This window comes from Uloborus diversus, chromosome 3 (assembly GCF_026930045.1).
Source record: "Uloborus diversus isolate 005 chromosome 3, Udiv.v.3.1, whole genome shotgun sequence".
Classification (NCBI taxonomy): Eukaryota; Metazoa; Arthropoda; class Arachnida; order Araneae; family Uloboridae; genus Uloborus; species Uloborus diversus.
In genome coordinates, this window is record NC_072733.1 from 173993910 (window position 1) to 174017058 (window position 23149).

Consider the following 23149-nt stretch of genomic DNA (forward strand, 5'->3'; position numbering starts at 1 on the left):
TGAACTTTTTTATTTTTTTCTGAATTTTTGTGTAAAAGCAATATGGCAAGAATCTGAAAATCTGTTACATACACAGAAAGAGGTATTTACACTGGTGAACAAAATTCAGAGATGGAAGGCAATTTCACACATTTCTCGGAAAATATCGCATAAAACCTGGACAGTTGGTTACCATATAATGGCACTATGGCGTTGGTGTCGCTGAAATGAGTTTGTATTTTTGTGGGCATTGCTAAGACAGCAGAAGGTATAAAAGTCTGCAACCAGCTGCTCAACTCATTGTACTCTACAACACAGTAGCGATTTGTTTGGTGTTTCTTGAATAATCTTGTTGTTTTTTTTGTTGTTTTGTAAGTGAAATGAGTGAACATCATCATTTAAACGAGGGTATGAGGTGGAGAATTGTAGGTAGACTTGAGTCAGGAAAGTCCCAAGCTCAGATTGCTAGGGAATTGGGTGTAACTCCAAGCGTTGTTTCGAATTTGTGGAGGCAGTTTAAAAACAGTGCGACAGTGTCCAGGAGACCAGGATAAGATTGTCCAAGAGCAACAACGCCCAATGAAGACCAGTATTTTTTGTTACTTACACCCAAGTGCCAGAGGACTTCTATAGCGACACAACTGTCTAGGGACCTTGCTGCTGCCATAGGGAGACAGTTGCCAGAAAGTTCTGTGAAAGATGGTTGTATGCCAGGAAGCATGCCATTTGCATCCCATTCCTCCGTCCCACAAAAGAGACCATGCACAATGGTGCAGACATTATCAGCACTGGACAAAGCTCCAATGGGTGTTCTTTTCACAGATGAGTCCAGATTCAGTTTACAATCTGATTCTCAACGAATATTCATATGTAGGGAACCTGGGACCTGATATCATCCCAGTAACATCATAGAAAGGAATAGTTGTGCTGGTGGAGAAGTGATGGTTTGGGCAAGGATCATGCAAGATACCCGCTTATTAGCATCATGCATACTCATTGTCACTGAAGTTACTTACTTGGTAATAAACTGCTCTGTCCATCGGTCAGAGGTGGCAATACACCATATAAGGTTTACTTTCATTGCCGTCTTTCGTCATGAAGTTCAGTCCACATTGAACTGTTGGCAATAACTTTTGCCAATGAATAACTTTTTTTTTTTGCCTTGTACACATTATTGTCATACAATAAGTTATATACTAAATTTCATTTTTTTTATCCAGTATTTCTCGAGATATTTGAAAATGCCTTTCATTTTTTAATTTTTCCACCAGTGTATGTAGTTTTGGCAGTTGAAGTTAAGATTGTATAATTCAGTATAGTTAGATTTAGAGCAACACTTTCTAAAAATGCAAAATTCATTTATAAAAATGATGTCAACTGATTTTAAATAAGGATTTTGTTCAAAAAATCATTTGATTTAAATCACCAAACCCTTGTTGACTTGGGCAATCTATTTATTTTGGCATGAGTAAAAAAAAGCATGGTATGTAAATCGGCAATATAAGTAGTAGGGATGCACCGAGAGCAAATTGGCCGATTACCGATTAATTGGCTCTGGCCAGTTAATGATCGTGATGATTATTTTCAATGCTACCAATTCATCCGTCAATTTTTTTTTTCTTTTCTTTTTTTGACTTAGTTAACAGTTTATATCCAAGAAACAATTTTTCTCCTCTTTTCTAATTTTCCACAAATAATTTCGAAATTTCATGCAATTTCTTTCAGCCAATTTTCACATTAATGTTAATAAAATCACATAATGTTGACCAGGCATGAAAATTAAAAAATATTAGGGGCTCTGGTCAGTAGGCAAATTTAGGAGCATTTTTTACTTTAAATTTATATTGAAATTATTAGTAGCCACTTCATCCAAGTTTTTTATTCATTAAAAAAATATAGGGTTATCTAAAAGCACTATTCTACAGAGGAAAAGTATTGACTCATGAAACGTGATGCAACATTGTATATATGTGCATATTATTTTAATCAAAAAAAAATATAAATACAGTCAAACCTCGTTACCATGACACCTTTGGGACTGTCAACTAAGTGTTGTCATAGCCGGAGCGACGTCATAACCAGAATAGTTTAAAAAATTCATAATTACACATTAGTTAACCATACAGTTAGATTTAATGAAGAAATTAATACTGTTTATTTTTTAATTAGATTTAACTAATGTAAATTTGAATTATTGGTGAATATAACAAAAATTATTTAAAAAAAAATCTTCATTAATTATTCTTTTTTTTCAACTCTACAATACTTTCCAATAAAATGTTTGATAAATTTTTGAATAACCTTTGTCACACTCCTTCTTCCACAAAATTACTAGCAAGAAAGAACCCAATTCAAAGCTCTTTTCACTTTTGTCCGCAATTTGATTAGATTTTGATGGCTAAGCCCCACTTTTCGAAGGTGAAAAAACCCTTTCTAATTCTTTTATCCACTTTAAGAGTTGTATGTCCCTTTTCAATTTAATGAGGAGCCCCATATCTCTTTTATTCTCAAGGTGGAGAGAAAAGACAAGCTTCTCTTCTGGGAGAAGCTTGTTGTGACCACCTATAGCTTAACGTAGCTATGGTCTTTCTCTTCTCTTGCTGTTTTCTTTGTCCAGTATTGCAATCCACCTGCTTTCAATTCCTTTCTATTGTCCCTTTTGTCAAAGTAAACCTGTACTTTTCAGAACATATCTACTCGCCCATTACCATTCTCGAGGTGTCATATCTGGCCAAACCTCTTGTCATAATTCAAAGTTCTTACAACAAACATTTCCATATGTCTTCATTATTTTACTGAACATTTTTCAATTTCAAAGAAATATTTGATCCAGTTTGCGCAGCTCGAAGCGTTGTCGTAACCGGAGTTGCACGAAAAAGACTGTCATAAAATCCAGAGCCACTTAACATTAAAATTATATGGCATAAGTTCGGAACTTTAAAAAAGTGACGTGACATCCGTAGTGTCATGAAATCCGGGTGTCACGATAACGAGGTTTGACTGTAAATATATTACTTCAACCATTGGTTTGTAAAAAAATTTAAAAAAAAGTAAAGTATGGACATATTTTTTTACACCAAATAATATTTTTAAAAAGTATTTTTTTCATCAAAAATTAATAATTTAAATAGTAAATTGTATGATGTAATCATATGTAATCATCAGTGGCTCCCAAAAGTGTTTGTACACTTTGAAATTTTGTAATAAAACTAAAATAACACAAAAATGAATTCCAATATGAAGTCCAATTTTTTTTTTTCACATCATTCCTATGCCATTCTTAATAAAACCCAGTAGTGTTGTCAAAATATTGCCTGATTTTTTAAATTTTTTTTAAAAATTTTTTGAAAAACGAAGAGAGAGAAAATATGCCGCAAAAGTCATCATACACTGCAATATTTTCGAATAATTTCCTGATTAAAATTATCACATGTCTTTTTTATATTATTTTTGTATTGTGTTGACACTGTAAAGTTATTTCTCTTTATTTTTTTGTTTATTTATTCCCTAATATTCTGCTTATTACTTTAAAATGGCTGGTATTCGTAAAAAAAAAAAAACAAACACCATTCGAAATTTGATTTTTTTCCTCACAGTAGCGGTAAATTGGTTTGAAATGTCTCTAAATTAGTTAATTTATATCATTCTATAGTCAAGTGCTTGATAAAATGCTTTAAAGAAAAGAATCAAATCAAAAACAAGGTAAGAAAAGGTCAACTGTCAAAGTTAACAAAGCGTAATTGGAGATTTGCAGTTTAAAAAATGTAAAAACTTCACATTTACGTGCTGTAAAAGTTTCTCTAGAGTTCTAGAGTTTAATGAAACATTTTACATTTAATTTTCACCTAAAATTGTTCTCAAAGTTCTCTGATTAGTTTGATTAGATGGAACTTCTTCCTGCAGAAATTTTCATGTTCGTGCGAAAAACAGAAAGTTTACGCTTTCCCGCACAAAATCAATGATAAATAAGTTCAAAACGCTTTTGGAATAACGTCTTACTTCGAGATGAAAATTAATTTAACATTTTCGGTTAAATTGTTGCATGATATGATTATAAATAGAGGAAAAAAAAGGAATTTAATCTTAAAAACTTCGTTGGGATCAGTTAATCAAAATAGTGAAGGTGTTCTTGTGTTAGGGTGCATATCAGCATTAAAGCTTGTTAGTTTGGAATTTTTTGAGGAAATAATAAATCATGCTGTTCATTTAAATATTTTAAACTATTAGCCCAAAATTTGGTTTCCTGAAACAACTTTGTTTTTTACCAAGATAACGATAAGAAGCACAAAGTATTTAACGTTTGCTTCTGGTGCTTCAAAAATTGTCCTTAAGCTTAGAAATATCTCCTCAATCGCCAGATTTAAACTTAATGTAACACATTTAGAGAAATCTGCAGGCTAGATTATGAAAATACAGCACTGGAATAAAAAGTGAACTAGAAACGGTAAGACTTGAAATGTGGTTGGTCATTTACTCAGAAATTGCACAAAAAAGGAAAGAAAAAACAATGAAATCTATTCTCAGACGTTTAAAAGCTATTCTTGATACTGCATGATACTCTACTAAATAATAACTTAGTAAAAAGTTAGATTACTTCCTAATTTTTTTGATATTTTTTCAAACTGTACCAAGACTTTTGTGAGATAAAGTTTCTGGCACTTTTTGATTATTTATTTCTTTAAAATCAAATTTTATTATATTATTAAAAAGTTTGATATATTTTTGTAGAAAATAGATCATAGATCTTATAATGAAATACCCATTCCAAAATATTAATTTTAACCAATGAATAAGGGCATATTTCATTGAAAATCGCAAGTGTACGAATACTGTTGGGAGCCACTGTATATAGTTACGAGGAACAAAATAACTGCAAAAATAATCAAGTTGTGTCACCAAAAGAAAGGGTTAGGATATCATGGTAAACTTTAGGAAATTATCCGGTTTTTCTTTAAAAAAAAAACAAAAGAGTTAAGGGGGGGAAGAGTTAAGGGGAGGTTCCAGTAGGATTAAGTACACATTTGTTTATTTCTGTTATATTTCTATCCTTCAAAAGATAAATAGAAATGACATTGACATGAAAATAAAAAGTAGCTGCAAAATAGGTGATATAAAAGGTGGGGGGGAGGGGGGATAAATATTTTTCGCTTTCCAAGTTTTTCGTAGTGTCATGTCAGTTTCAGCTGTGAGAATTATTTAATATTTCATTCAGTTTTACTCACTTTCTAAACTAATTGTTTTTACTATGTACACTTTCATACTGCAGTTCTAAAATAACATTTTCAACAAATTATGTTTATTTATTGCTCATAAATGTATTTGTCAGTTTCTTGTTAAAGGTAGGGGAAAAGGGGGCATATGTGAGCATGAGGCACATATAAACATGGAACATTTTACTAGGATAACGTCAAGCGAAAAATTTTAAAAAAGTCTCAAGTAGTAGCAGTTTCAGCCCTACTTTTTAACCAAACTTTCAGAGCAAGGAACCAGTTTATGTTCCTGTGGTGACAGCTTCTTTGTTTTAGCAGATGTTGATGTACTTTTATCATTGTCTTCTTGGTGTAAAAACATACTTTAAACTAATTAATAGAGCTAAATTTAATTGTTCCACACCATTATGTGAACGTTCATGTAAATTTATGCCAATGTTTAAATTTTGTAATTAAATTAAAAATTCTTTATTTTTGAAAATTAGTTCTAAGGTAGATGCCGTCACACTTGTGAACGCAACATGTGAATAGCTCCCATGTACTCTCTTCAAATGTAAATATTAGTGTACGCTTATTATAAGTGTTAAAAGAGATGTAAAGATTTATAATTATTATTTTGCTGCAATCAGTTTGTAAATTTATTGTTAATTATTATTACATAATTACTAATTATTTATTTTATTTTATTTTTATTTTTTTTAATTCATTAATTACTAAATAGTTGACCAAAAATTTAGTGGTATATAACATTTGCAAAAAAAAAATAAAGACAAAATATTTTCCTTTAACTAAAAACTGAAGTTTAGAATTTTTTTTAAAATTCATCATCATATTCTGTATGAAGCTTAAACGCTCTACATAACAAGAATATACTTTACGTAATAAAGTATTCTTTGTATTGTTTAGTCTTATAATATTTTTTCTGGTCAATCCAATTGATTAGAACATGCTATGAAACTTTAAAATTTGACAGTGAGCAGAGTTCTATAATTCAGAAAAAATATTTTCTTAATGACAGCTACTGTACAATTCAAACTGGCACAGTATACATTACAAACCATTGAATATTTTTAGTATGTACGTATGCACTTCATTTTAATGAGTTTTTTGTAGAAATATAATGTTTGTCCTGCATTTTTCAATTGTGTTCACATATGCTGCAAGCTTGATCACACCTGCCCCCTATAGGGGCGCATGTGAACAATTGAAGACATTTTTTTTTAAATTCCATAAAGTATAGAAATATATTTTTTTTTAATCTGAAAAAAATCAATGGCAAAAGAAAACGACTATTCAATCAAGGGGACTGTTATTGTAAAAATATATATCTGCAATTCTATAACTTTAACTGTAGCAATATTAACTGTAAGTAAGTAGTTCAGCTACTACTCAACTTTGTATCTGTATCGCGTGTGGTGTGTTTACTATGATGTGTGTACTTTTTCTCGTGTAGTATGTATATTAATCTTAATGTAACTTGCTTAATTACTTAATATAACTAATTTGTCAACTCTGCTGCTTCTTATTTCAAGTGGTTATGGGCCCAGCAAGCATCCATCGTGCAGAGTTGTTAATGCAAGTTTAGAAACTGTTGACTTAGCGCCGGTGATCGTTCGTAAGGCCTAACTTCTACAGTGAATCACACGTGTGTTTTTTGAAATTGATTTATTATCTCCAGTATGGATAAGATGAATTCAATTGAGAAGTTAGAAGGTGAAAGCATTTGGGCTAGCTGGAAATTCGATGTAGAATTGCATTTAACAGTGCAGAAAGCAATGCCAATTGTCTTAGGTGAAATGGTCAAACCGGAAGCGCTAGCTACGGAAGCTACCGAAGCAGAAAGAAAAGCGCATGCAGCTTCTTTAAAATCCTTTAATGAGGCAGATGCGATTGCTCGCTACGTTATTGGTTGCAGTCTAAGATCCGAGCCAAAGCAACATATTTTAACATGTAAAACTGGAAAAGACATGTGGGATGTTCTCCACTCTGTGTATGAGCAAAAGAATGAACGGCGACTCGATCTTCTGTACTCTCAGTTGTTCAACTACTCCAAAGATCCTTGTGACAGTATTGCAACTCATGTATCTAAGTTGCAGAAAATCTGGCAGGAGTTACAGGAAGAGTTAAAAGGTGAGAAAGTTGAACTTCCCAAGTCGATGCTGTTAAATAGAATTTTAAATACTTTACCTAATGAATATTTGGAGTTTAGGAATGCATGGGAATCTGTTCCAGGCAGTGAAAGAACAATTTCGAGTCTTACTGAAAGACTTCGTTTGCACGAACAAAGATTGGAAGAGTTACATCCTGTTGAGAACAAGAATGTTGCCTTTGTAGCAAAGCCCTCACATGCCAAGAAAACTCCTGATAAGACTTATTCAAATCAGAATGAAGCCAAAAAACAAGAAATTTAAATGTTTTTTCTGTGGTCTCGCTGGTCACATGAAAAAGAACTGCAACAAGTGGAAATTGCAGAATAATGAGAAAAAGGAATCTTCAAAATCTGGACAGGTCTTTATGACTGTTGCAAATCAAAACAATCAAGATTATTGGCTCATTGATTCAGGAGCCTCGCACCATATTTCTTCGAAATTGGACTGGTTTTCTTCATACAAACAGTTTGATACTCCAAAGCCATTAAGATTAGGAGATGGAAGATCCATGTTTGCCAAAGGTATTGGTGAAATTAAAATTGAAATGTTAATACGTGGTAAATGGATACCTGGTCTTCTTACTAAAGTTTGGCATGTACCTGAATGTGATCAAAATCTTTTTTCATCTGGTGCTGCTTTGGATAATGGCCTTCATGAATATGCAGATAGCAAAGTACGTGAGTTTAGAACTTTAACTGGTGAAACTGTTGCTGTTGGTATTAGATATAACAGTGTTTACAAACTTCTTATGAGAGTTGTTCCTGATTTGGCATGTGTTGTTGTTGACAATGACAGTCTTCAACTGTGGCATGAACGCCTAGGCCATCAAAACAAACGCCATGTTCAAAAATTTTTGAAGAGAAAGGGTATTGAAGTAAAGCTTGATGGTGAATTTTGTGATGCCTGCATGTATGGTAAAATGCATAGACTTAGTTTTGGCTCTCGTCAAGATCGCCCAACTAGTCCTGGTCATCTTATTCATGCTGATGTCTGTGGTCCAATGCCAGAAAAATCTCTTGGAGGTAATAGGTACTATGTAGCATTCAAAGATGATTATTCTAAGTACAGAACTGTTTACTTAATGAAAGAAAAGTCTCAAGTCAAAGATATGCTGGGCATCTTTATGGCAGAAATGAAGACAGCAGGTTATATGATGAAAGAATTGTTAACTGATGGAGGAAGGGAATTTAATAACTCTGAAGTTCATCAAATTGTGCAAAAAGCAGGGCTGCATCATCGAATGTCTATGCCATATACACCCGAGCAAAACGGAGCAATAGAGAGGGAAAATAGAATTCTAGTTGAAGCAGCTCGATCAATGATCCATGCCACAGAATTGCCAGAAAAACTTTGGGGTGAGGCAGTGAATACAGCAGCCTATGTACTCAATCGAACAGGTCCCTCATCAGAAGAAGGAAAATCTCCCTTTGAACTATGGTATAAGAAAGTACCACCAGTTGACCATCTCAAAATATTTGGTACTGAATGTTTCGTTCATGTTCCAAAAGTCAGAAGGAAGAAATTTGACAAGAAAGCATTGAAAGGCTACTTAGTTGGTTATTGTGGTAATAGAGATGGGTACAGAGTTTGGATTCCTGAGAAAAATGATGTGGTTTTGTCCAGAGATGTGGTTTTTAAAACAGAAAAAGTGGCTGATAACATCTACCAAGAAACTCTTTCGCCTCTACAATCTACAGAAGATGTTCCTGTTCCTACTGAAGATGGAGGTAGTAATGATGTAGGGGAAGCTGCTACAACTGAAGATGAGAATAGATATACTACTCTAAGAGATAGATCCCAGTTGCGAAAACCAACAAAATTTGATGGATATGTTATGCTAGCTGAAGATGAACCAACATCTCTTCATGAGGCAGTAAACTCAAGTAATGCTGAAAATTGGAAGGCTGCTATGGAAGAAGAAATGAACTCTCTCACTGAGAGTGGAACGTGGGAACTTGTTGATCTACCGAAAGGAAGAAAAGCTATAGAAAATCGTTGGGTTTACAAAATAAAAAGAAATTCTGAAGACGAAATAGAGCGGTTCAAAGCAAGACTGGTTGTTAAAGGATTCTCCCAAAAAGCTGGTGTTGATTATCAAGAAACATTCAGTCCAGTGGTTCGTTGGGACACTATCAGATCTATTATTAGTGTGGCTGCTAGTGAACGTTTGAAGCTTGCTCAGTTTGACGTGAAAAGTGCCTTTCTATATGGAGACCTACATGAAGAGATCTATATGAAGCAACCTCATGGATTTGATGATGGAAGTGGGCGTGTTTGCAAATTAATAAAAAGCCTATATGGCTTAAAGCAAGCTCCCAGATGCTGGAATCAAAAGTTTAAAGATTTTCTTCAGAATTGTGATCTCAAGCAGATGGACAGTGATCCTGGCTTATTTGTAAATAAAGATAAGACTTTGTTTTTGATCTTATATGTGGATGATGGAATTGTTGCTGTGAAAAATAAAAATCAGTTGGAAATATTTCTTAAAAAACTTACAAAAGAATTTAATGTTAAAGTTGAACCAGCTACATACTTTTTGGGCATGCAAATTAAATATTTAGATGATGGTTCTATTTTCATTCACCAAGAAAATTATTGCAAAAAGATCTTGGATAGTTTTAATATGTCTTCAGCCAATCCTGTTTGTAACCCCATTGACAAAAGTTTGTTATCTGAACCTTTTGAAAAGCTTGATGAAGAGGTACCATACAGAAGAGCAGTTGGCAGTTTAATATATTTATGTATGGTAACTAGACCAGATATTGCTTATTCTGTTAGTGTTCTATCTCAAGTTTTAGACAAACCTTCCAAAATGCATTGGTGTTTAGTGAAGAAAGTTTTGAAGTATCTTCGAGGAACTTCAAAATATGGTATCTTGTATAAGCCAAATTATATCTGCAAGCAATTGGAAGCATATAGTGATGCTGATTATGCTGGTGATACATCAACCAGAAGATCTACATCAGGGATGGTCTTCAAGTTTGCTGGAGGAGCCATTACCTGGGCCAGCAAGAGACAGACTTGTGTATCGCTCTCAACTACAGAGGCAGAATTTATTTCAGCCAGTGAGGCTTCAAAGGAAGTAGTGTGGCTACAGAGACTTTTCCAGGATATTTGTCCTTTGATAAGTGTTCCTGTGTTGCAGGTGGACAATGAAAGTGCTATACGACTAGTCAAGAACCCTGAATTCCACAGTCGTACTAAGCACATAGATGTCCGCTACAAATTTATTCGTGAGAAGTATCAGAATGGGCAGTTAGATGTTCAACATTGCGAGAGTAATTCTCAAGCTGCTGACATTTTTACTAAACCTCTACCAAAAGCTACATTCCAGAGACTCCGCCAAATGATTGGCATGTGTGAAATAGAGACTTGATCTATGATATAGACTTGAAAGAGAGCCCCCCCCCCTCTTTTTTTTTGTATTGCAGATATCAATTTAGGGGAAGTGTTATTGTAAAAATATATATCTGCAATTCTATAACTTTAACTGTAGCAATATTAACTGTAAGTAAGTAGTTCAGCTACTACTCAACATTGTATCTGTATCGCGTGTGGTGTGTTTACTATGATGTGTGTACTTTTTCTCGTGTAGTATGTATATTAATCTTAATGTAACTTGCTTAATTACTTAATATAACTAATTTGTCAACTCTGCTGCTTCTTATTTCAAGTGGGACACTTTTTTTTGTGAGAAATTGAAAATATTTTCTGAGAAATTAAGAAATGAAAAAAAAAATATATTCACCTGTGCCCCCTTTTTTCTCCAATGCTTAAAAAAAAATTTTTTTTTAAAATATTTTTTCCGCTGATTAATCCGCAAAATTTGGTCACTTATAAATAATTGGCAAAGGGGCCGATTATGGCCGATTAATTGGTGCATCCCTAATCAGTAGTATTCATTATCAGATATGTATCAAATATAATATCTTTTTGATAAATTTACTTTGATCTGTTACAGTCATTGAAAATATGTGTCTCACACTTTAATTTTTATAGCATTGCTTTGTATACTTTTTTTAAAACTGAAAAACTTCAAGTATGTTATTTTTTTCCTGAAAAAAAAAATATTTTGCTCTCTGCTTTAATATATTAAACCTAAAATTGTTCAATTCCTATGTTCCTCTTTGTTGTTGTAAATTTAAAATTTGCAACAAAGAAATAAATGTACAAATGTTTTTTTTCATCGTTCGAAATAAATTTTCTTTGCTAAAATTTAGTTATGCTGTTTAGGTTGTTGATGCTCGAGCTGGACCTGGAACAAAATGTGTCAATAAAAATAAACCAAAGATTGAAAAGAAACCAGCAAAGAAACTCCGGCTAAGGTTTTGTAGTAGAAGCAAACAGACTAACACTGAAGTTTTATCTGATGATATTGTTGGTAAGTATTAGAAATTGGATTCTCTCTCTTTCACTTATCTTCATTTCAGGTTTTGAACAATAGCATGCTATTATTTTAAGTGGAACATTTTCTAAAATGTATGAATTGTATATTGAATTTTGTTTGATATTTTTTTAAGTATCAAGTTCAATACTAAAGTTTTAGAGGAAACATGTACAGCTTGTACAAAACCTCCAAACAAATTTCAGCCCCAATTGTTCTGTGCTCAGTATGCCTATTAAAATCAAATTTTGCTTTTTTGATGGTTGTGAAGAGAGTAAATTTGAAATTGAATTTTCGCTAGCACCCTATTGATGAAAGTATTTTATCTTATATATATATATATATATATATATATATATATTAGGGTGTCCCTTATTTTTGAAGTTGTAGATATTTTACGCGACGCCCCCTCAATTTGTTCTATTATACAAATAAATGATCCATGCAAAATTTTAAGCCAATCCATGAATATTAACCCGTGCCCCTAGGGCCCCCTTTTTTGAGTTTCGAAGAAAAATTTGCGGATTTTCTCTCTTTTTTTTTTGTAAAATATTCTTTCGTTTCATATTTAAAGTAATTTTGAACCTCAATAGATTTTGTTACTTCCAGAACAACCATTCTCTCACTTTCATTCTGCAAAATTTTACGTATTACAGATGGCACATGTACACCAATGGCCTTGGGACAGGCATACCGCTATTCGCGCTCGTTTCAAATTAAGCGGCAGGGGAACATTTCTTTCCACCAAGATGGACACAAGAGATTCTAAAGGCCATTAATGAATGGCCTTGGCCATTATTGAATGATCTTTGACAACAACAAATTGCCTCCTCCAGGCTTTCGGGGTGTTAATTTAGAAAATTTTCTGTGTATGGTGTGTTCTAAGTTCTAATAGGTGAAGCAAATAGGGTCGCTAGGTATGAATGCTATAAATATAAGTAATGGCAATTATATTTTAATTTGTTGTTTTTTAGTTATAAATGTACTTGAATGTTTATGCATTCTTAAAATATAAATTTTGAAAAATCCTCGATTACTCTATCATAAAAATATACTATTTTCCATACCTAAAACATAAATTTAAAAAAAATTAAAGATCGGAATAATGTAAAAATCTATACTTTAAATTGTCGCCTTTTTAATACATAGTCCTTTATTATCATCAAATTCTTCTTGCAATTCACAAGATTTAGAAATCGAAATGGGTAACTATCCTAACCTGTTGAACCTTTTTTCTATATCTAGTCTACCACAACGCAAAAAATCTTTGCAACTATTGATATCTGCTCGCATTTCGTCAATGTTAGACAAATGCAATATTAGGGAAAAATATGCTGTTCATTTATTAGCAGTCTATGTAGATGCAGTAAATATAAATCCAAATGACCTTGTGATCAATCGTACATCCCTTAAGAGAGCAAGTAAAAATTTTCGAGAGGTAAAATCAAATTTCATGAATTTAAATTTAAATTTTTTATTCATTCACTGGGATACAAAGCTACATCCAGATTGTAAGTGGGAAAAAAAACGCCTATAGGCTTACCGTGATAGCTTCAGGTCCCAATGTTGAACAGAGACTCAGAATTCCTGAGATATTTCTTCAGTTGTATATGATATTGTTACAAATTCTGTAAATAGTAATTATTGTAGTAACGTAACCTGTAAATAGTTTCCCGTAATGAATATACAACCCCTTTTCATTCCGCTAAAGTATACGACCCCCTATTTCCTTTTCTTTTCATTGATAAAATTTGATAACGGTCTACGCATTTCTGAAAGCAGAAAGAATGTTGTGGAAAATTCTTCGATGTTTATAAAAGCGTCCTGCTGGATAAAGAGGGGAGTGAGTTCCGATTGAGAATTTGTGCTGTGAGTGGATTAGCTCTGTTTATTGCGAGGCATTTCGCTGTGTTGTTTTCGTATTTGGAAGTAAATACGTGTGTAAACGTTGAGTTTACGGTGTTGTGTGATAATTGCTTAATTGCTGATGAATAATTTAGCAGTTGTTGACGATATTTCCTGTACATAGTGTAAATAAATTTCCTGCGTTTTTATCAAGAACTGTGTCATCCTTTCAAGAAAGTTGGAAGTCTCACGAAATCCGTTACAATTTGGCGCCCAACGTGGGGCTACTTCAGGACTTTCTTGCAGTAAGTGTGACTTTGGACATTTTTTTCATAAAGACTTTTTAAATTTGGACTTTATTTTTATGGTGATTACTCGTGCAATGGATGAACAATTAAAACAACTTCTGGAAGCAATTAATGCTGTGAAAAGTGACTTGACCGAAAGTATGGCGGCTAATCAAGAACAATTAAAAAATGATATGGCGGCTAATCAAGAACAATTAAAAAGTGATCTGACTGCAAGTATGTTGGCAAATCAAGACCAGTTAAAAAGCGATTTAACGGTGCTGAAAAGGGACTTAACGTCTAACCAAGAAGAAATTAAAAACGACCTTATTTCGGTAAAGACTGATGGAAAATAAATTTAATGACATAGAGCATCGAGTTGATGCTATTGAAGAAAAATTTGATACCGTTGAAAGCCGATTCAATGCTGTAGAAAATAAATTTGAAGAAGAAGATAGAAGATTTCATCTATTTAAAGAAGAGATCTTTAAGGACGTGGAAAGGAGATTGGCGCCCGCGGAAAGCAGCTCTGTACAGTTTGGCGCTCCCACATCGGTTGCTCGACCGTCCATTAAACTTGCCACATTTGATGGGAAAACTTCGTGGCAGGTTTACAAAACTCAATTCATGATAGTGGCGGAAGCGAACGGATGGGACTCTGCTACCAAGGCCTGTCATCTTGCAGCATCCCTGAGAGGTGACGCAGTGGACATTCTCCAGACCCTTCCGGACAGCCAGCGCCTGGATTTCGCCGCCCTCACATCTGCGTTGGAGCTTCGCTTCGGTGAGAAGTGCCAGAAAGATTTCAGCCGACTCCAGTTGAAGTCCCGTTTTCAGAAAACCGGGGAAACCCTGCAAGAGCTAGCGGCGGACGTCGAGAGACTGTCTCATCTTGCTTTTTGCGACTGTCCTGCGGATGTTCGAGACAACCTGGCACTCAACTACTACATCGACGGGGTTCGAGATCCGGAAATCCAGAAAGCTCTACGGATGGCGGATGTCAAAGACCTGAATTCTGCTGTTGTGCATGCGATGAGATACGAGGCCGCCCAAGAAGCAACCCGTGTAGATCGCCATCTAATCCGGACTCAGGAAGCTGATGAGTCTGATTCCAGGTCGTCCCACCTCGCTGAACTTGAAAGACAACTCGGTGACTTGACAAGACATCTGAGCAGCATAACAGCTCAAAAGAAACAAGAGCAGAAGTGCTGGAAATGCGGTAGTGAAGGACACCTGCGAAGGAGTTGTCCGGCTCGCCAAGCTACGCGAGGGAAGGAAATCACCACCACCAGAGCTCTGCAGATTTCCTCTTCTAGTAGTGGCAGTGATGGACTTTTCATTTACGCCCACGTAAATGGGAATCCTTTCAAAGTGATTGTCGACACTGGAGCCAATGTGACAATCATTAGGACAGATGTGGCTCGTGAATTTGGATTGAAACTGCTGTGGACATCGCCACGCGTAAGTCTCCAGACTGTGACAGGTGACAAGATCGAGATTGACGGTAAAGTGGACTTGGAAATAGTGTTTGGGAATGCCACCTACCATCATACGGCATTCGTCGCTAATATCACGGACCCCTTCATTCTCGGATTGGACTTTTTGAAGAAATATGACTTCACTCTCGACTTCAAGACTAATGAGCTGCACTCGATGAGAGAAGACATAGCCATTTTCCCTGCAGAAAGTGATGTAAAATCCGCTCATCAAATAATAGCCCAAACTGATTTATCGATTCCCTCAAGGTCAGAATCATTAATACCTGGCTCCCTTGAGGAAAGCAATAGTTTTCGATTTGGACTCATTGAATACCCTAACCTAAGCAATAACCTAAAAGGAGTGCTGGTAGCATCTACGCTTGTGGACCTTTCCAAGGATGTAATTCCTGTAAGAGTCGCCAACGTGAGTGAAAGGCCAAGGAATATTCGGAAAGGTGAAGTGTTAGCAACTTGTACTCCAGTAAACTGCATTATTAGAAGAATCAATTCCCCCGAAACTGTGTCTTCTGAGTCCTTGACATCGAAGTTAATTGGGAGTGCGCCATTATCGAAAGATCAAAGAACTGCTGCGGAACAATTGGTGGACGACTTCAAGCATCTGTTTTCCTCTACATCGGAGGATGTTGGCCGTACGAATTTAACGCAGCATAGGATTTACACTGGAGAACATCCCCCTATTAAACAGCATCCAAGACGACTACCGTTCGCTAAGAAGGAAGAGGTTGAAACCCTCCTGAAAGAGATGAAGGAGAATGATGTAATCGAACCGTCATCCAGTCCATGGGCCTCTCCCATCGTCTTGGTCCGAAAGAAAGATGGCTCCACCAGATTTTGTGTCGATTACCGACGGCTGAATGAAATCACCAAGAAAGACGGTTACCCTCTTCCACGGATAGACGACACCTTGGACACTCTTTCCGGACACAAGTGGTTTTCGACCCTGGACTTGAAGAGCGGCTACTAGCAGGTTGAGATACACCCTGATGACCGAGAAAAGACAGCGTTTACAACTGAAAAAGGCTTATGGCAGTTTAAAGTGATGCCCTTCGGCCTCTGCAATGCACCAGCTACGTTCGAGCGTCTTATGGAGACAGTGTTAAGAGGACTTTCCTACGAATCCTGTCTGGTCTACTTAGACGATATCATCATCGTGGGACGCAGTTTCGAAGAACATCTGGCAAATCTTAGGAAGGTGCTGCAAAAGCTTAAGGAAGCCAATCTGAAGTTAAGCCCGTCCAAATGTAATTTGTTCCGCCGGGAAGTGAACTACCTTGGTCACATCATCTCTTCTGAAGGTGTACAAACCGATCCAGAAAAGGTGTCTGCTGTCAAGAGTTGGAGTCGTCCCGAAAACATCCATCAGCTGCGAAGTTTCCTGGGGCTCTGCACCTACTACATGAAGTTTGTAAAGGGTTTTTCCAACATTGCACGACCTTTGCATAAGCTGACGGAGAGTAAGCAAAAGTTTGAATGGTCCAAAGAATGCGAAGATGCATTTCTACGACTGAAGGAGGCTTTAACATCAACGCCTATTCTCTCTTACCCTCAGCCTGGAAAATCCTTCATCCTAGACACTGATGCGAGCCACGAGGGCATCGGAGCTGTTTTATCCCAAGAAATTGACGGAAATGAACATGTCATCGCTTACTGGAGCAAATGCTTATCAAAGTCGGAGCGAAATTACTGCGTCACCAGAAAGGAGTTACTGGCCATAGTGAAAGCTGTAGAACACTTCCATCATTACCTCTACGGCCGAAAATTTCTGCTTCGGACAGATCATGCCTCGTTAACTTGGCTTTTGAACTTCAGGAATCCAGAAGGCCAGATAGCCAGGTGGATACAGCGGCTCCATTAATATGACATGGAGATCAAGCATCGAAAAGGGTTATCTCACGGTAATGCTGACGCTTTATCAAGGAGACCCTGTCCTGAGAACTGCCACTATTGTTCCCGAATCGAGAAACAGTATGGAACGACTAGCCCTACCGCCTATCAGGTGACAGTGACTCCAACATCATCAGAAGCTGATCCATGGAGTGATGACCAAGTTCGAAAAGATCAACTTGAAGACCCCGACATAAAACCAATTTTAGAGTTCATGGAAAGTGACAGTCGACGCCCAAGCTGGCAGGACGTTTCCATCTTCAGTCCTGCAACAAAAAGATACTGGGCTTTATGGAACTCACTCCATTTACGGAACGGCGTGCTACACCGGAAATGGGAATCTGACGACGCCAAAACATCTAGGTGGCAGTTACTACTTCCCCGATCAAGGATTTCAGATGTTCTGAAAGAAATACATAGTAGTGCGACTGGAGGACATTTTGGTGTCTTGAAAACCCTCAATAAAGTTCGAGAGCGCTTCTTCTGGAGCAAGGCGAAGGATGACGTGGAGAAGTGGTGCCATTCTTGTGATGCCTGTGCTGCTCGTAAAGGACCGAAGAAGAGAAGCAGAGGGAAGCTACATCTGTACAACGTTGGAGCTCCTTTCGAACGAATTGGGATCGACATCCTGGGTCCTCTACCAAGAACTGCTGATGGGAACAAATACATTCTTGTTTCCATCGACTACTTCACCAAATGGCCGGAAGCATATCCCATTCCAGATCAAGAGGCTACCACCGTAGCAGAGACTCTAGTCCAACATTGGATATCGAGATACGGAACACCTTTGCAGATTCATTCCGATCAAGGGAGGAATTTCATCCCTGCTGTGTTTAAGGGCCTATGTCAAATTTTCGGAATTGAGAAAACTAGGACAACACCACTACACCCACAATCGGACGGCATGGTGGAGAGATTTAACCGCACAATCCTGAATAATCTCTCACTTATGGTCTCCAGAAATCAACAGGATTGGGACAAGAAGCTACCTTTGTTCCTGCTGGCCTACCGCAGTGCTGTCCACGAGACTACCGGCTATGCCCCATCTCAGATGCTCTTCGGACGAGAGCTTCGGCTACCTTGTGATCTCGTCTTCGGTCGTCCCCCGGATGCGCCTGCATCGCCTGAGGAGTACATCCAGGATCTCCAGGCCCGGTTGGAAGACGTTCATAACTTCGCACGAGAGCGAATCAACATCGCGGCGGAGAAGATGAAGACCCGATACGACACAAGGTCTACTGGACATGAATTCAACGAAGGCGACAAGGTTTGGTTATGGAATCCCATCCGACGGAAAGGTCTGTCACCCAAATTGCAGTCGCATTGGGATGGACCCTACAAAGTCCTTAACCGACTAAATGACGTCGTAGTGAGGATCCAAAAATCACCTAATGCAAAACCTAGGGTTGTACATTATGATCGGTTAGCCCCATACTATGGCCATAGTTCATGAGTATTACGTAAACAACCATGGTTGATAACATAAAAGTTGTATATAATTTTTGCTTTTAATGTTTAGTAATATTTCTTGTTATTATTTTGTTTTCTGTATCTGTTAGTTATTAATTAATGTGTGTATTTGTGAACTTGTGATAGACTTGTGTTTGCACCCTTTCTGGGGATTGTACTGCCCGGGACGTGCAGTCCTTAGGAAGGGGGCAATGTTACAAATTCTGTAAATAGTAATTATTGTAGTAACGTAACCTGTAAATAGTTTCCCGTAATGAATATACAACCCCTTTTCATTCCGCTAAAGTATACGACCCCCTATTTCCTTTTCTTTTCATTGATAAAATTTGATAACGGTCTACGCATTTCTGGAAGCAGAAAGAATGTTGTGGAAAATTCTTCGATGTTTATAAAAGCGTCCTGCTGGATAAAGAGGGGAGTGAGTTTCGATTGAGAATTTGTGCTGTGAGTGGATTAGCTCTGTTTATTGCGAGGCATTTCGCTGTGTTGTTTTCGTATTTGGAAGTAAATACGTGTGTAAACGTTGAGTTTACGGTGTTGTGTGATAATTGCTTAATTGCTGATGAATAATTTAGCAGTTGTTGACGATATTTCCTGTACATAGTGTAAATAAATTTCCTGTGTTTTTATCAAGAACTGTGTCATCCTTTCAAGAAAGTTGGAAGTCTCACCGAATCCGTTACAATTTCTTAGATTATTGCTCTTTATTGCTAACTGTTCAAGCTGTATTGTTTGATACAACGGCTTATAATATCGACTGCATAAATTGTGCGTGTAATTTTTTAGAGAAAAGCTGAACGGTGATATATTACATTTGTATTGCCATCATCATGCACTTGAAATCGTATTGCAGAGTGTTTTTAAAGAAGTTCTTGCCTTTCTTAGATCTAGACTCGATATTCCATTATTCAAGCGCTTCAAAATTTTGCGGAAATATCTCCTTCATTCAAAACTTATAACATTTCAATCAAGTACACATACCACTTAAATTCTAAAAGATGAAGTTCATGACATATTATTGTTCGTAGAAAGCAGAAATGAGAAACATTCCAGAGAATTCTCATAACTTATAATAATACTTCTTGGTGAAGTCGTACCTCTTACAGGGATATGTTTTCAGCAACCTGGAGCTTATGCCTGATACAGACGGATGGCAAAAGGAATTTATTGTTTGAATATTTATATATTTAGGAAACAATTCAAATTGACCTTACATGAAGAGAATGCCCGTAAATGCTTTTACATATAATGTAGTTTGAAGATATTGTTTTTCGCAGCAACCCAATCTAGGCCATTAAACTAATATGTCTGAAAAACTAGCAGTGTACAAAACGATGACAAACATGCAGTAGAAGCAGTGATTGGAAAATTCATAAATCACTTATGGTATTTAGGGAATGAACTAGTAGCTTTTTTCGTATTGGATGAAGGAATTAACTTTGGAGGTAGGAAAAGACTACTCCAAAACAATGCTTGCTGAAAAGGAAGACGTGACTGATGACTGTATAAAAAAATTCAGATAACAGTAGATGATTTGGAATACTTTCTTAGTAAAGATCTCCCTCTTTATAGAATCAATTACAAGTCAATAAAACTGTTTGATAAGTTACAAACACCAAAAGATGTTTTCCTATTTGATCCTGATTCATGGCAAAATGAAGGAAGCTATTTAAAGGGAAGAGATATCTTTAAAAGGCTGAAAGTTGTGAATGATACAACTGAAAGAGGAGCACAATTAATCGAAGAATTTCCCACTCAATTTACCAAATATGAGTCACAAAAGCAATTTAGTATTTTGCAGACAGTCCAAGGCTATCGGGAACAAAATGCACACGTTTGAAATACATTGAGAAAAGCATACGATTAAGGTAAAGTTTCTAAAGCACTATTTCATTCTTATTCAATGTCAAACCTTTAGATGATATGAAGTAGTTAAAAAGATTGATTTTAGTGCCACCTCATTGTAAAAGTATTTTGGAAACCTAGGAGAAACGATGCAAAGGGTCTGAAGTAAAAACTCGAAGATTTGTGGGAAAATTATCAAAAGGGTTGAAGTTCAACGTCCTAGGGGCACGTGTTATTATTGACCGATCGAGTTCAAATTTTGCACCGATTACTTTTTATTATAGTGTCACAAAACTAGGGAGCGTCACTTGCTGGATTCCGAAAAAAAAATTTCCCATATAAATAAGGACCACCCTAATATATATATATATATATATATATATATATATACACATAATTTTTGGTTTTAATTTTTATTTTTTTTATTTACAACCAGGAGTGAAATTTTGTTATTTTTTATTTTTGTTTTTGTTTCCAGAAGTTTAATGATTTTGATTTTAATATGATTGCTGGCAGAAAGGCAACCTGATCTCATGCACTACATTAATTAGTTGTTTAATTTTTTTTAAATTCTAAATCAGGCCTAGTCAGCTGCCAACAGTCTTTGACTGGCAGCTCAATATACAGTGGCTCCCAAAAGTGTTTGTACACTTTGAAAATTTGTAGTAAATCCGAAATAATGTGAAAATGAATTTGAATATGAGGTCCAATATTTTTTCACATTATTCCTGTGTCATTAATAAAACCCAGTAGTTTTTAAAAAATATTGACCAATTTTCTTTTTGAAATGGATCAAAAAAACGAAGAGACATAGAAAAAACACGGCACAAAAGTCATTGTACACAGACATATTTTCTAAATTTGTGACTAAAATAATCATATGTCTTTTTTTTTATTATTAATTTTGCATTTAGTTGACACTTAAAAAGTCATTTGGCTTCAATTTTTTGTTCCTTTATTCCCTAAAATTCTGCTTATTATTTTTAAATTGTTGGTATTCATAAAAAACAATGAACAACATTTGAAATTTGACTTTTTAAATTATAGTGGTGGTCAATTGGTTTGAAATATCCTTAAATTAGTTAATTTATACCATTCTTTAGTGAAGTGCATGAAAAAATGTTTTTAAAGAAAAGAATCGGATTGAAAACAAGGCAAGAAAGGGTCAACCGGCAAAGTTAACAAAACATGATCAGAGATTTACAGTTGAAGAAATTATGAAATATACACATTTGAGTGCTGTAAAAGTTTTTGCGGAATTTAATGTAAAATTTCGACTTTTAATTTCACCATAAATTGTTTGCTGAGTTCTCTGACGAGCTGGATTAAATGGGAGCACTTCCTACGGAAAATGTTTTGTTCATGCGAAACACATAACTTACGCTTTCGGTCTCAAAATCAATAATAAATTTGCTCGAAACGCTTTGGAATAACGTCTTATTTACAGATGATAAGAAATTCAACATTTTTGGTGCCAATGTTGTAAAATTGTAAGGGGAAGAAAAAATTAGGAATTTGATCTTAAGAACTTAATTGGATCAGTTAATCAGGACAGTGAAGATGTTTTTGTGTGAAGGTGCATATCAACATCAGGACTTGGTAGTTTGGAATTTATTGATGAAATAATGAAACTGTTCATTTAAACATTTTTACAAATAAACTATTAGCCCAAAATTTGGTTATCCGAAACAACTTTGTTTTCTATCAAGATAATGATAAGAAGCACACAGTTTTCAATGATTGCGTCTGGTACCTCAAGAGTTGTCCTTAAGCTTGGAAATGAAATGTCTCCTCATTCGCTAGATTTAAACTTAATGTAACATGTTTAGAGATATCTGCTGGCTAGATTATGAAAATATAGCATTGAAACAAAAAGCTATAACTAACTATTAGCCCAAAATTTGGTTTCCTGAAACAACTTTGTTTTTTACCAAGATAACGATAAGAAGCACAAAGTATTTAACGTTTGCTTCTGGTGCCTCAAAAATTGTCCTTAAGCTTAGAAATATCTCCTCAATCGCCAGATTTAAACTTAATGTAACACATTTAGAGAAATCTGCAGGCTAGATTATGAAAATACAGCACTGGAATAAAAAGTGAACTAGAAACTTTAAGACTTGAAGTGTGGCTGAACACTTACTCAGAAATTGACCAAAAAAAAGAAAGAAAAAACAATGAATTCTATTCCCAGACGTTTAAAAGCTGTTCTGGATATTGCATGATATTCTACTAAATAACTTAGTAAAAAGTTATCTTTTTTACTAATATGTAAATATTTTTTCAAAGTGTACGATGACTTTTGTGAGATAAAGTTTCAGCCACTTTTTGATTATTGATTTCTTAAAAATCAAGTTTTATTATGGCATTAAAAATTTTCATGTAGTTTTGTTGAAAATAGATCGTACATCTTATAATTAAATACCTATTCCAAAATATTAATTTTAGCCAATGGGTATGGGTGCATTTCATTGAAAATTGTAAGTGTAGGACCACTTTTGCAAGTCACTGTAGTTCAGAAAAACAATTCAGACAATTAAAATCTTTAGCAGTATTTACATTTATTATTTCATCTAGTCTATGGCAGGAGTTTAAGTGG

The 23149-nt window shown here is 35.5% G+C and overlaps 1 protein-coding gene across 1 annotated transcript in view; it reads left to right on the forward strand.

Moving 5' to 3' along the window:
* Window positions 1-23149, forward strand: part of LOC129218620 (SIN3-HDAC complex-associated factor-like) — a 45094-nt gene that overhangs the window by 17723 nt on the left and 4222 nt on the right. Inside the window, exon 3 of the mRNA XM_054852937.1 lies at window positions 11573-11720. Within this exon, the coding sequence (XP_054708912.1) occupies window positions 11573-11720 (148 nt within the window). The remainder of the gene's footprint in view (window positions 1-11572; window positions 11721-23149) is intronic.